Source organism: Macaca mulatta, chromosome 15, assembly GCF_049350105.2.
Source record: "Macaca mulatta isolate MMU2019108-1 chromosome 15, T2T-MMU8v2.0, whole genome shotgun sequence".
Classification (NCBI taxonomy): domain Eukaryota; kingdom Metazoa; phylum Chordata; class Mammalia; order Primates; family Cercopithecidae; genus Macaca; species Macaca mulatta.
In genome coordinates, this window is record NC_133420.1 from 78,280,403 (window position 1) to 78,296,313 (window position 15,911).

The 15,911-nt window shown below is 36.6% G+C and overlaps 1 protein-coding gene across 4 annotated transcripts in view; it reads right to left on the reverse strand.

Moving 5' to 3' along the window:
* FOCAD (focadhesin) overlaps window positions 1-15,911 on the reverse strand; it is a 314,136-nt gene that overhangs the window by 71,853 nt on the left and 226,372 nt on the right. For all 4 annotated transcript variants that reach the window (XM_077966008.1, XM_028835129.2, XM_077966010.1 and 1 more), the window contains 4 exons: window positions 15,592-15,684; window positions 9,826-9,914; window positions 5,842-5,886; window positions 1,316-1,424 (listed from right to left, as the gene is read on the reverse strand). In XM_077966008.1, coding sequence (XP_077822134.1) covers window positions 1,316-1,424; window positions 5,842-5,886; window positions 9,826-9,914; window positions 15,592-15,684 — 336 coding nt within the window. The remainder of the gene's footprint in view (window positions 1-1,315; window positions 1,425-5,841; window positions 5,887-9,825; window positions 9,915-15,591; window positions 15,685-15,911) is intronic.

Below are 15,911 nucleotides of genomic sequence, written 5' to 3' on the forward strand. Positions count from 1 at the left end.
CTTCCCTACATGTAATATATATCCATGGCTTTTGCCACACAGCACTATTTCTCTGTTTACTGGTAGTAGCATCCTTTACAGAGTTCCGTCTTCCCCCCTATTTGAAGGCTAAATGCTCAATCAAGCTGGCTGTCCTACACTATCCAAGGGGTAGGCCTAGGACCCAAGGGACTCTGAATTTTAAGTAAGTGATACAAGGACAATAAATGACTGAAGTTGTTCTCGCCCACTGGAGGTGGTCTGCTTAGATGTTTCGTTAGTACCTGTTGCCTGGACTCCCCAACTTGCCTTGGTTCTTGTTTTTCCCAAAACTCAGTTTTTAAGCTTTGCCTTCAATTCCATGGGCTTCTAGATTCCATATACTTCCTGTTCCTTTTTTGTTTAAATGAGTCATCAGAGTTGGTTGTTTTTAGTGTACCACCAAAAAAACTCACAACAAAAATAGAATACAGATAGCCCATAAGATACTCCTTGAGGACAGAGACAGACTGAATAGTTTTGAATGGTTATTATTAATGAGAGCTTAGTATCTACGAGCTGTTGTGCTTCACATATATTAATTCATTAATCCTTCCAATAATCCTATCTGGTGAGTATTGTTATCCCTCCACTTTACAGATGGGGAAATAGCTTCTGAAAGAGGAAATTGCTACAAATAGGCCACAGAGGTAGTAAGTGGAGGTAATAGGATCTAAATATAGGACTTTCCTATTCCAAAGCCTATATTTTTTAACAACTCAGTTATGTCGTCTCTGTATGATGATGGCTACCAGATAATGAGACTTAAAACAAGAATAAATTCATGCCTTTTTATTTAGACAGATATGAATTATCCAAGAAAGTACACTGGAAATGAACAGTGGCCAGCTCACCACATGTTTAATTAAGAAATAACTGCCTTGCAAAAATGAATAGGCACTTTGTCATTGACATCTACAATTAAAATGCAAAGTACATTTTTTTTCAGTCAATAAACACTGCTTATTTATCATTTTGACAGCATTGTTCACTTTCAGTAAGCCTAGTTAACCTTGTAAGATTGGTTACCACTGATGTAAATACAAAAAGATAACCCCTATGGCATAACATTGGCACCTTCAAATAGATATGACCACTTAACTGTGATGGAGAAAGGAAAACAGAAAAGCAGCAAAGTTAGGAAGACACTAAGGCTCACAGTAAAAAGGCCCATCAAGTACTATAACTTGGTGCCATAATCACAGAATCTAACCTTGTAAGCCCAGGGCCAGGCTACTTAAAGCCAGGCTTAAAAAGACATAACCAAAGCCCAATTGTTTAAATTACCCCAACTAACCTCCAGGAGCCCGTCAGAGTCTGAGGAGAGGCTGGCTTCATGTCTAGACACGACGACAGCAAGGCTGCTTAGAGCTAACAGCGCATTGCCTTTCACTACCGGACTCTCCCTGTTCAAAAGGAAAAAAAATTCAACAGAGAACTTTGGTATTAACCAGGAGAAGAGAAAGAGCTAATATAGGAGGGTAGATGAAGTCAAAAAGCAACTTGTATTCCTTCACAGAGTCTTGTAAATGCAGGTCTGCTTGTTCCCTGAGGCCAACAGTTTCTTTCCTTCCTTCTGAGTCTAGAGCTGATTCTGAACTCTTATCAATGTAGTATGGGTCATTATGCCTTTTTATAACTTAAAAATCCAAGCTTAGTAAGTTGTTTCTTCCTAAATTTTTATTTCATCATTTAACATTACATTTCCTAGGCTCTCTTCTGTGTCATTTTTGGCCTATTTAAAATTATTGATTTGTTCTAAAAACATAACTAAGACAGTTATGTCAGTAAGCCCAGCCGAATAGAATGCTCTTTGGCTTTTCTGAAGCACTGGTACGTTGAACTGGCTTCTAGCAAACCACTTCAGACTGCACACCTTAAAATTTGACACATGGCAGCTTTTCTCACTCATTATTATCCTCTCCTTCTTTCTCTTAATATGGCAAAGCTATCAACCTGAAAGTCAGTTTGAAATATAATTTGGAGACCCCACATAAAATACAAAGGAAAAAGCACTGTTTTTAGACTATTTGGTCTGAAACTTGCCTTTTTATATCATCTAAATGGTAACCTTCTAATATTAGCAATAAACTCTTATGTTTGACTTCGGAATTTAACACAAAAACCTGAACCTTTTTAATATACTTACCACTTGAAAATGTACATTTAATATTATTCCATAATTCCAAGCTGATCCTATAAAGTCCCCTATGGGACATCAATGAGATGCTCTAGGTTTGCCAATTCTGTTATAACAGAACTCCAGCAATAAGAGCACCCATACCATCAGATTGTTCAGTTCTCAGTCCTATGATGTGGTTTCCCATGAATACAGACAATGTTCCCCAAAATTTGGACTTGAAACTTGAATCTGAATTCAGTGCATGATCCAAGAACCACTTCCTGCTTACCTCAGGGCAGGACTACAACAGATGTGAGGGATAAGGAAGATTTTCAACTCTGCTCCCTTAATGAGCCTAGTACCTCCAGTCCCAAGCCATAGTCTCAATTGAACACTGAGTCAGTGGGTATTAAATTGTTGGCGCACACATGTTTTCTTGCATTTCTGCTTCCATTTGGTAAGAATGGGACTCAGGACTTGCCATTAACAAATCCTTCCATCTACCTATCCGCCCATCCCTCCTTCCCCCTCTCAGTCCCACTTTAGAGTGGTTTAGCTCTGTGAAGGCTTGAAGTCTTGATCATTTTGTTCACCCCCCTCCACCTCAATTTATTCCTCCGTGAGGCCCGTCAAAAGTTAATAAGACATCAACATTTATAATGGGGAGGGTTGGAGGAGAAAATGGGAAGGAAGCCTTGAGGTCTAAGCAGATGGCACCAAGTTGGGTTTTGCTAGAGTTCTGCAAAGAGAATTACTGAGCACTCATATAGCTAATAAGAAAACACAAGGAAACAAGGTGGGATTTGGTCACTCCTAGGTGCCCTAGCCATAAAATCATTTAACAAAAACAAAATTAAATATTTTATTTCTAATAGTATCTCTTTCTTTTAACAGAATATCCTGAGACCTTTCCTACTGTAATATGGTCATGAATCCCTAAAGCTGAGTTTTAAAAATAGTTTTAAATTCTGAGTGATCTGAGAATTAATTAGAGTCCCAGTTTTATTATCCTGCAGAAAACATGAGGTCACTAGAATCTGGGTATCAAATGTCATAAAACAAATACATTAGATAAGATAACATAAAAAGTTATTTTTAACCCCAAAATTCTGAAAGAGAAATTAGCCTCAGTTTTAAAACAGTACCAAAAACTATTTTATTTCAAATCCTTCACTAGTCTTGACATACCTGAGTATGTATTGTTCTTAAGTAATGGAGAAAAATTTATTTAAAACCACTGGTAATAAGATCTTTGGTTGCAGAATGAATGAATATTTGGACAATAATCTTTGAATTAAAAACCTAGTCCACTCTACACAGTGCAGCCCTAGGCCAAGTTACACATTTCACAAAGGTACCATGACTAACTTTTCGCATTCCCTTGATGCCTGCCACAATGACTTATGGATAGAAGGTACTCAATACATACTTAGTGAAATGAATTCAAGGAGGAGCTGGAGAGGTGGGAATCTATAACTGGTTCAGTAAAAACTCATCACCTTGTTGCTCAATAACTATCCCCTAACAGTCAAATGGCAGCAACTAATTTGCATAATAACATGTCAGCATCCATACAGTATTTATTTAGGCAACACCACTGACATTTTAATTAAATTGTCCTTTAAAACAAAATGATGTTATTAATCTAATTAAAAAGCACAAGGAAGGATGAGTTACACTGATGCTTTCTTACGGACAAAGTATTACATTACATATTAGTAAAGTGACTCAATACTTTAGGGATTTTTATCTTCAGGTTTAAATCTGTTTAATAAATAATAATGGAAATAAATTTACATCAATCATCAGGTTTTATATGTGTTCTGATTCTCCCTTACCCCATCCCTGAAGCTTTAAAAAGGTTATTAAATGAACAAACCAGGATCTTCCCATGATTGGTATTTTACTTTTTGCCATTTAACTTCTAGCTCTGAACAAAACAAGCCCTATCCTGACCCAAATCAGCCTGTGGCAGCCGTAGCTAAGGATAGGGAAGCTAAGCTGGCAGTGGGCAGTAGTGAAGACCTCACAGGGTTGGAGGAAGCCAGTGGGAAGAAGACGACAGGGTGACAGAACGATTTTTTTCCCCTGCTCTATCACCAGTCTCTCAGCCTCCAGACCTAAAATATCTCTTATTCACTTGCTGCCATTCCTAGTATTGTCAAGATTGTTTTATTAAAATAAGGTCTATAAAATACTTTGTAAGTTTTGATGAGAAGGTAATGCCACGAGAACATGAATTATTTTTACTCATGTGAACACACTTTCTTTAGGTACTAGTCACGAAGTGATGCTTTATGAATCTGAAGATCACAATCACCCTGGAATACAATTTTAGAATGGAAAATTGCAATAGCTACTAGACAGGGGAAATTATAAAGTGCTTTAGGAGAAAGTTGGTAGTTTCTTCTGCATTCAAGCTTTTTGCTGCAAAGGTCAGAGCACTGCTTTTAATAGGATCTACGTAGACTACCTAAGAGAACAAACTATGACAGGTAAAGGTCAAAGACAGCCTGCATTCTCATCCCAGCATCCCCTCCCCCTCTGATACGCAACTGTGCCCTCTCCCACTGTGTCTGCAATTCACCAAACTGGAAAAGAAAGACACAAATGAGTCTCTATCTAAGCTCTCTGTACTTTAGTTTTCATTTTATCAACAGGTATCTCCCAGTGCCTTCCATAGGACTGAGTCGGGGAGGATTATCACTTCTATTTCTCTGTATCCAGAAGACATGAGACTGAATAGTGATAATCTGCTGAGATCAGACTTCACAGTTAAGTGTCTGTTTAAGAAATTACTAATAGAAAGCTAACCCTAAGGTAGATCATTTTTTGTTTTGTTTTTAAGGCAAAATCTATTTAGCTACAGAAGGTTTTGTGACATGAAAAGGATAAACTATACTACAATTAAAAATTTCTAGATGATATGGACTTTCAATACACATGAAATTCTCTAGGTCAAAGGTATATCTATGTTAGCTGAAGGCGAAAAAGAAAGGAGTCAAACAGAAATGGCAGCAGTTAAAGGAGATGGTGGAAGGGAGGAGTGTAACTGACATGTAACTTACTGCCAGGAACAATTAGTCAACTTATTAGTTAACAAAGGAACCTGAAGAGATTGTTCAAGCAAGTTCTGGGTATTCTTTAGTGAGAGCTGGCTTAAGGTAAATAAAAACCATCAAGGCAGTGACAATCAAGTAATTTTTGTTAAAACACCATAAGCACATGACTAAAACTGCTTTTTTAATGGGCCTTGGCATTAGTTTTTAGCATTTAAAAATTCAATTTTTAGATATGTTGAACCCAGTAACACCAATGGAACAAAAGGAAGTACTACCAACATAACTCATATTAGCAAGGATTTTTTTTTTTATCCCCTTGAACTAAATTACAATCCTTTAAGTCTGCACCAAAGCACATGTCATCTGTTAGGTATATAGCAGGGGCTCAACTTCAGTGACTCCTGATGTAAAAGTTATATGTTAGTACCAATCCCTCTGTATTTTCACAAAAAGACATGTAGTAAGAATTCACCTACTATAAGAAAGGGTAACGATTAATTTTTTTGAAAAATAATTGAAGAGTACTTTAAAATCCTTAAAGTTATGACATGCCCTAAAAGGAGAAAATGTATGTACCATGTACCTGCCAGGAAAAAGTATTTATAAAAAATGTTTGATAAAAGACTAAATGGATCTTACTTTGCAGCTGCCTTGGTGATCTCATCAGTCAGCATGTCTCTAACCCTGCAATAAAGACGGAAAATAAATAAGAGTTTATGGTAGAACAAGAAATCATTCCTTTCTCTTTTTCATCAATTAATAAGAACATCCAGCAATGGCTCCAGATCTTAAAACTGTACTAGAATTTTAGTGTAAGGTGAAAGAACTGTAATAAGGGCTCTGCTTCAAAGACAGCTTCATTTTCCTGTTCATGAGGTCACTGAGTGGAGGCAAGGAGGAGGTGAATGTGTGACTGAGAGGGGATATACGACAGCACTGTAACAGTATTATCTCAGATGGAGTGGTGCGTATACAAGTGTCCGTTATATTAGTCTCTACAATGAACCGAATGTTTGCATACCCCACCAAATTCACATGTTGAAATCCTAATCCCCAATGTGGTGGCATTTTGAAGCCCAAATGGACTAAGACAGTCTCTCTTTTTCACCTGAGAGCTCACCAAAACATCAATTTACAATTTCCAAATTGTACATATGAAATAGTTGCTATGTGTTTATAGAAAATGCAATTTCAAACTTTTGTTATATAGTCACGGGAAAACCAAAAGAAAATAATTATACTTGTGGGTTAGAAAGAAGGTATGTACAATTCAAATATTTACAGAACCAAATTTTTTAATTCAATATAGAATTTTCAAGATAAAGTAAAAAATAACCACTTGCTGTCAAATTTACTTTTTTAAAAGGATTGTTTTCAATATAAACATTGAATTTTATAAATTTAAAGGTTTCATAAACATTATTAAAGTTATTGCATTTAAATACAAATTATATTGACATTCATAAATATTTACATTTGATATATAATAAAATCTTAGCTATTCAGCACTCTGAGAATGAGTCACTCTTAAGAGGCAAGTTATTCAGACAGGTGCAATACCTCCTATAGATCTCAATCTTTTATTTTTCAAAAGCATTTGACTGTAAATTTCTCTAAAATGTACTGTCTAGTTTCTGTATTCCTAAATGGAATATAGTCCATTCAACGTAATATTTCATTGGTCAATGTGGGATATTTACAAATGATGACCTATGTATACTTACATTTAAGGTCAAACTTTCCACTTGTGCACTAAAGTTACTTCTCTACTCCCTCCTCTCTGCTGCATCACACATTTTTCCATCTCTACTTGTATTATTCCCCTTAGTATGTGAACCTACTGTAGTATCCACCCTCTAAAAGAAGAAAGAAGAACAAGCCCACCAGCTATTGCCCCATTTCTTAGTCTGTTATACATCAAAACTCCTGTAAAAGATTATCTATACTTGATGACCCTAGTTATCTCCTTCCACTCTCTCTAGATCCTGGCTTTTGTCTCAATAACTCTTACCAAAACAGCTCCCGTCATGATCACCAATTATTTTCAAGAGACTGAATCTAATGCTCAATTCTCGGTCCCTATCTTCTGCAGCGTAACAGCAGCATTTGACACAGTTGGTTATTCCTTTCTTAGAACACCTTCTTTCCTTCGCTTTTAAGATTTTACCCTCTTTTGTTTCTTTTTCTACATCACTGATAACTAATTTTCCATCTGCTTTATTGGTTCCCTCTTCATCTTCCCCACCTTTAAATATAGAACCAGGGCTCAATCTTTTGAAACCTTCTCTTTCTGTATTCACTCCCTAAGTGACCTTACCCAGCATCATGATTTTAAATGCCATCAATATGCTGATGTTCACTAAATTCACCTCTCTAGCCCTGAGCTCTCCCTGGAACTACAGACTAGTCAACAACCTGCTTGCTATCTCTAACTGGAGGCTGATGAGGCATCTCAGGCCTAAGTACAAAATCTGATTCCTACTCTACGCAGACCTGCTTTTCTCTAGTCTTCCTTGTCTTAAATGGAAATGCCATACTTTTGTTTAGAGTTAAAATCTTGGGATATCTTTGATTGATCCCTTTCTTTCACATCCTTTATTTCAAGTATTAGCATTTATATCATATGGTATCTGCTTAAAATGATTCAAAATCAATGTACGTTTCCACAATAACATCCTAGTCTAAAACACTATTATCTCTTGCCTAAATTATTGCAACAGACTCCTAACCATGCCCCGCAGGGTGTATTTTCAACATAACAGCTAGAGTGGTCCTTTTAAATCATGAGTCAAATTCTATGATTAAGATCTGCCAATGTTTCTCCATCTCACTCACAAAGTCCTCTTTGTGCTGACAAAGACTCTCCACCCTGCAATCTCCCAAACTTCCCTACTCTTATGTCCACTATTTCCATCCTTGCTCTCTCTATGCCACACAGGCTTTGCCAGGTACACTCCCAGGGCCTGTGATGAATTCACTGTTTCCTCTTCCTAGAATGCTCTTCTGCATATCAGCTTGGCTCACTCCACCACTTCTTTCAGGTCTCATTCAAATGTCACATTATTAAAAAGACTCTGTTCGCCCCACAGAAAATGGTAGCGCCACCCCCCAACCTCACTCAAGCCTCATTCACTCTCTATTCCCTTTATCATACTTTATTTTTCTTCCACGAATCAACTTCTATCATATTCCATTTGTTTATTTGCTTATTATAGGTTTCCATCTACTCAAGTATAAGCTTTGGAAGGACAAAGAAGGGGCTTTATTCACTACTGTTCCTCTGTGCTTAGAACAGTGCCTGGCACATGACAGACACTCAATAAATACTTTTTGAAATAATAAATCAAGTGACGACTTTACTTAGATTTGGGATTGTGTTCCAATTAAGTGAGGATGATGAAGAGCTCACTTCAAGGTAGCTTATTAGTCACTGCAGGTTTAACTAAATGTTTTTTTCTTTCTTTCTTTTTTTTTTTTTTTTTAAATAAAGACAGGGTTTTGCCATGTTGCCCAAGCTGGCCTTGAACTCCTGGGTTCAAATGATCCACCTGCCTTAGCCTTCCAAAATGCTGGGACTACAGGTGTAAACCACCACACCCAGCCTATATCATTCTTAAGAAACTTCTAGGGACCTGTCTCCTTTATACCCATATATACACAGCCCATGAGTTTTCACCAGCAATAGGTATCGATAGGTCTTTCTACATATTTTAAAGAACTTAGCAAATATACTACTTCACCAATTATCACTTTCAGATGATTAAATGAAAAATAGATGCAAAAGGTATGAGCAAATAGGATGCAAAACCCTCTAATCCTAAATCCAATATCATAATGTTTAAACTTCATTGCCTTTTTTTTTTTTTTTTTACAAATCTAGAAAATACGGCTTAGAATACAATTAATCAAAAACACACACACAGTTTCTGCTTTTCTACATCAGCCAATTGTCAGTAAATGAAAACCTATAATTAAATAACCATTGGACAGATTTTCAGATTAAAGCAACCTGTGGTTGTAGGCAAAGCTATTTAGGCACTTTACTTACATTTAGGCTGGTGAAACACAAATCTGATAGAGTATTCTTCTCAACCCATGTAACAATTTAAGTTGCTTTTATGAGCCAGTACTAATATATTTCTAGATAATATAGTGGGAATTCCCTAGGAAATGTCTGCCAAAGAAATTAAAGCCATGACGTGGTAAAGTTGCTCCTAATAATTATGTCTTGGGGAAAATGGGAGCAGAAGAGGGGAGAAGTAATCCTTGACTACATGTGAGGTAGGAAAGCAATGAACAGAGTGGGAAAAACAGAATTTTTCATTCAAAAGCATATAAAATATCAGTTACAGGTGGAAAAGGGAAAAAGCAAACTGTTTCCACATTGTTTTAGAATGTGTGTGTGTGCGCGTGTGTGTGTGCATGTGTGTGTGTATGTATAATTTATAAATAAAGCTCTCCATCTTCTATCTAGGGAATACATCTATCAGCTCTTCTGTCATTTCCCCTTCAGGCTTATATAGAAGTTAAACCTACTAATCTTAAAGCCTTCAAAGTAGTTACCTTTCCCCTCATAGCTCACTTCCCATGACAAATAATGGGCAGCCGAACACGAACCCTTACCAGAGCCAGGCTGTGCTCTTTTTGTACTGCACCTCCTCAGGTTCTTCTTTTCCATGTTTTAACTGCAACTCCAGCTCTCCTAGTCTTCCCTGCAAAAATCACAGCATAAATCAGCATGCAAACTCGATGGCTGAAGTGATTTTAAAATTTCTTTGGAAAACACAGATATATCATTTCCCATTTGGCCTTAAGTGTTCAGGATAGGATATTAGATTATGAAAAAGAATGTGTGAGGAGAAATCATCACATCAATGCTCAGGTATTTCTACATTCACCAAAGAGGTAAAATCCTAGAGAAGTTGTATGTTTGGCAAATTTAGTGCAGAGAATTTCATTTTGGGATACTTACTGAATCAAATTTGAATTTCAGAGGCCCCATTTAAAAAATCTCCTACATGCTAGTGATCTGCCTTTGTTAGCAACTGATAATTTTAGCTAACACCAAAATATACCAAGATTGAGGGACATACACCAGTATTACAACAGAAACATAGAAAACAAGCTAGATAAAGCACGTAACACTTAAGATTCAGGTAAGATACAACATAATTTATTCTCCAACAGCTCCACATCACAATTCTATTTCTTGAGTGAACTTATAAAAATAGATACCATAATTCCCAAATTCTACCATGTGAAAAAAATATTGCTAACATTGTTCAAGTCCAAGGCCTTTAAATATGTATTATCTTTTCCATTTTTTTACTCAGAATTATTTTAATCAGATGCTTCCCCTTCTACTCCATCACCAATTACGTTATCTAAATGTGATTAAAATATTGATTTGTTGATGGGCCCTAACTTGGACAAGAATTCAGCAGTGTAATGCCCAACCATTAGCAGAAGTAGATGTGCCAGTTTACATCTCACAAACAGTAAACAAGAGTTCTGGTTACTTCATATTCTCACCAGCAATCAGAACTGTCAGGCTTTTAATTTTTACCATTTTGGTGGATATGAAACGGTCTTCACTATGGTTTTAATGTTATTTCATTATTTACTAGTGAGATTGGGCATCTTTTCACATCTTACTTAACTATGAGGATTTTTCTATTCTGTCCATTTTTCTATTAGCTGTCTTTTTCTTATTGATTTTAGAGTTCTAAGATATAGTCTATAGAAGAAAAGTATATATCTCTCCATACTTAGAAAAGTGATACACATTGAAGAGTTAAGGACATAGGCTCAGAATGCCTTGGCCTAATGCCATTTACACTTACTGGCTGTGTAAACTCAGACAAGTTACTTCACTTCTCTAAGCTTCAGTTCCCTCATTTGTAAAATGTGGCCAACAAATATCTCATGGTATTAAAGCATGACATTAAATAATATAAAAAAGTGCCTATTTAGCATAGTGCCTGATAACAAATAATAGCTACCGTTATTAGATTTGTTGTCAATAACCAAAGATCTCTACCCCCCTCTTATTTTCTTACAAAACCATCTTTCATGAATTTATCTAAATATTTCCTGAAATAACCCATATTTTTACCTGTATAATCTCATGGAGTAAGAGGTTCCCAAAAATCTAATATCCAGACTATAAAGTTATATGTCCTAGTACTTCTCACAGTTACTCACCCTGTGAGGTCAAAGACTATTTATCAATCTACAGAGTTTGCGTATTTAGCACAACTCCCAATTCGCCATACGCTGGGGCTTGCCAGCTCAGGCACTCTGAGATGTAACGGACACTCTATTCACATCCTTCATAGTTTGTTTGCTTCAATCATATCCCATACTTTCAAAGATAGAATTCTGGCCCTTTCATTCTCCTGTTTGTTTCTTGGAAACTAGCAAGATATTAATATTGGTCTCCCAGGAGTCCAGGCAAAACAAAGTATAAAACAATTTTTATTGCCTGTCTCAGTTATGCTTCTTAAATTATGCCTCCTTACCCCTAAAACATTTCCTATAATGCTTTTCCAAAAAAGGCAAGGAACAAGAAATTAAAAGGTTAAAATTTGTTTAAAAATAAACAAAACACAAGAAAACTAGAATACATGCACCTTCTTAAGAAGGCCTACCATTTTAATCTTCCCTGAAGTCACAAACCAGCACAACCATTCTATTGTGACTAAGTCGTTTTCATGTTTTTTCTTTCTCTGAGTCTGTTCTTTTCCATCTCCTTTTCTGGAATGTCTCCCTCATTAATCCCTGCCAGCCAATCTATGTTGGGCTATTTACTCAGATTCATGTTGCCTTCCAATTCTTGACGTACTGGTAATAGAGAGATCCAGCAGCATTCATCTCAGTCATCTCTGCTTTTCTGACTAACATTTTTGAGAAAAACTTATTGGGAGCAAAATGGCTACAGTGATCACCTGAATTGAGGATTTTTGGATTGCCTGTAGATTCCAATGATTAATCTAGCTATCCCCTCTGATTTTTAATCTTTAGCCTATACCATAAGAACTTGTTGATTATAGTAAGTAATTTCACCTAGCTTCCTATACATTTAAAACAAAACAAACATACACACACAAAAAAGGAAAAAAAGTATAAGCTGTCATAGAGTAACTTATTAGAAGCTGCAGTTCCTGTTCTGGGCTCTGATTTCAGATTATTTGGCAACTAGACGGCCAATTCAGGAAAAAACGCCTACAGTTAATTTGCTTTCATACCTCTCTCCCGTTTGAGATCATATTTACAATTCCAAAGAGCCCTTTTCACAAAGGCTGGAGACCTTAACCTCCACAGCATCCCAGAAGGGTAACAATATAAAGACTGTAGAGGGCTCCTAACCAAAATGGCCTCTGTACTGTCAGTCAGCTTCTATCTGCATTTTTCATCTTAATGGGAAGAAATCTAAATACCTCTCCATGTCAACCACTTTGATATGCTTATAGTTAAAAACCCCAGGTTCCTACGGAAAAATTAGGTAAGGCTTGAAGCAGACATCTAAGCAGAAGCTACAAGTAGTGTTCAGATCTCAGACTTACATCCTAATTAGCCTCCAGGAAGTAATGGAGAATGCACCTTTTAGTGGGTTTCCTAGGCTTAACTGAATAAAACATCGCTCCTCGAAATGATCCTCTAGTTTAATGCTAAAAAATATGTCTAGCACCAGATGGAAGTAACTGTAATTCCTGTACAGAAAAAGTGTCTTCTAGGACAGAAATTCTTGATATAGACAAGGAGTCTGGCAGTTGCTCCAATTATTCCAAGATACCATAAACTCTATTTAAGTGTGTGGACTCATTTAAAAAACTTGTTTAAGCGTAAATGCATCAGTGTACTTTCAAGTAATAGTGATAGCCTAAAACACACTGCTGTACTTTTAAATAATACTGCAAATCTCATTTTAATCCATCCTTTCACTTTCTCTTCTTTTGTCACCAACTCTCAATGGAACTGGACTTACTGGAAATCCAAAGTTAAGGGATTTTAAATGATAAATAAAGATACCAACCATCACCTTAATAGCAGAATAATTGACCTGCATTGCTAAAAATCATGAAAAATCGACAGGTTTTTCATAGATCAAATAGATCTGCCCTTTAAAACATTAAACAAACTTGCATTATTTATTATAACAATTAATGACAGTGTTAGGGAAGATACATGGCACAGTGGAAAAGGCTAAGGCTCTGGAGTCAGACAAATCCAGGTTAAGTTCCTGTATTTTCATTTAGTGCCTGTTGGGTTCCTGAACTGTTTGCTTTGCTTTCCTAGCTAACCCTGCTTCCCCGTCTATAATCCTATTATACATGGGGTTAATAACATCCACTTCAAAGGGGTTCTGTACAGATTAATTGAAATAATATATGTTAAGTATTAGACACACACTAGTTACTCAACAAACCATAGCCCTTATTAAAAAAAAATCACGGCTTTTTTTTTTAATCAATTGCAAGTCATCTGCAGAATTATACTATAATCCTATTCAATTTAGCCTTTCTTACACTAAGAGCTAAATAGAATTCTCAGTTCATTCTGCAGGAGGAGGAGCTCTTCATCCCTTTCTCCAGGTGCCCACAGCATTTTGAACATCCTTTATTAATGTACCAAAGATATTGTACTGGAATTGCTATTGGGCATGTTAGCCTCCACCAATGGGCTGGGAGCTCATTGTGAGGAAGGAGTGCCCTCAGTGTCCCACACACCCAGCATGGGACCTCCCCAATAAAACATGTTCCATAGTTTGGTGAAGAAAAAACTCAACATTACTTGGGGAAAAATGAATGTGAGAAAAAGTGCATACTCTGACTTGCAATCTCATGCTTCCTGACTAAAAACTGTAATTGGCTGTTAAAGAAATATAGAGACATGAGTCATTCATTCATTCACTCATGCATTTATCCAAAACATGCTGGGTGCCCAGATGCTGCTGAAGATAAAAATTGAGTAAGGAAACAATAAGCAAAAGAAAATGATGATTCCAAAGGAACATCTTTAAAATGCAGATTACAGTACATTTAGAGGATCTTCTAAAACCATTTGCTCAAAGTTTGGCTGGTAGACTATGTGGATTTAAATCACCTGGCAGCTTGTAGAACACGGAGATTCCTGGTCCCCTATTCACTTCTAATGAATCAGAATCTCTGAAGATACATTAGTGTTTTACGAGTTCTAGGATCCATAAGATGGGTTGCAAAAAGGTTTTGCGATTAGAACACCATTGCCCAGACAGTCATTCATCTCAACCTATCCTATGCCCCCCTCACTCCCTCACCTCATTTTATAGGAGAGCTGTTATCTCTAACCACAATACCGCACTTCTAACCCTCCACGGAAATCTTATTCTGGGACATAAATTACTTAAGTAGCATCGGATTTTTCCTATTATTCTTAATAATCAATTTTAAGCTAGGAAAAACAATTAAGCTAGTTGTTTTCTTATATTGTTAACTGTATATTCCCCAACTGATTAAAAATTATTTCTAATTTTAAAAATTAACGAACTATAACTTATAATATTATTGGATCAAATAAACTCAAATTGAGAATATCTCATTCATTTAATGAGCACCTAGTATGTCTAGACACTTATGTCAGGGCCAGAGACAACAGACCTCCTGCCCTTAGGAGCATAGAGACAACTGGAGGTCCTCGCCAAATAACTAACATGATAAGGGCTTCAAAAAGGGAAGCTCAGATACTAAGCAAGTACACAAGAAGGGCATATAATCCAAGGCGAGAGAAGTAAGGCACACAGTGCCTGACCAGATAAATTGATCTAGAGAACAAGTAGAAATTGGGTAGGTAAAGAACAAGTAGAAATTAGGTGGGTAAAGAGGGAATGGCAGGGTCAGAGACAGAAAGAATAGTGTGTGTAAAAGCTAAGAGGTTATGAAAGACATACTGAGTTTAGGAAAACAAAGAAATTTAACAAGACTGAAACATATAAATCTGGGGGAAGGTTTAAGAGATCAGGCTGGAGATGTAAGCAAGTCCAGCTTGAGGAAGTACTGGTATAATGGAAGACGATGAGCTCAGTTTGCGATGCACTCAAGTCAGGTGCTGTGGGGCAGCCAAGCGAGGATGTCCAGAAGGCAGCAGGATGGAGGAGAGTAGCGCTCAGGAGGGAGTTCTGGATGGGAGACACGGATTTGGGGGGCATCGCTGTTTAATTTTAAGTGCAGCAATGCAAAATAAATAAATAAATATATATATATGCCTCACATTCTTTTATGAGCAAAAACAACCATTACATTTTTGGTAGTGCTGTTTTTCCAACTGCTTTTATATTAAATACACATTTCCAGTAAAACGAGAGATAAGGAGACATTTCGCCAAAGCAAACCTATCCTGTGGTTTCATTACCTGTAAAATGGCATGATAAGCTCGACTCATGTATGCAAGCCAGGCCTGTGGAAGAAAAATCGCACGGTGCCACTCTGAAAGCTGGATATGAACCTGTGGGAAAAATGTACCACAGCATGTTAGACTACACAGTATTAAAACAGAATAAAATTATAACTGTATCATCAGTTCTTTCTTTTCTTTAAGTGGTTTAGATTCTGAAAACAAACCAAATCAGTCTAGGATCAGAACCACAAATAATATCTTTTGGATATTCCTAAGGAGAAGAGTTTAGAGTCTTGTGAAGACAAAATAGAGTAAGCATAGAATTTTGTAAATCG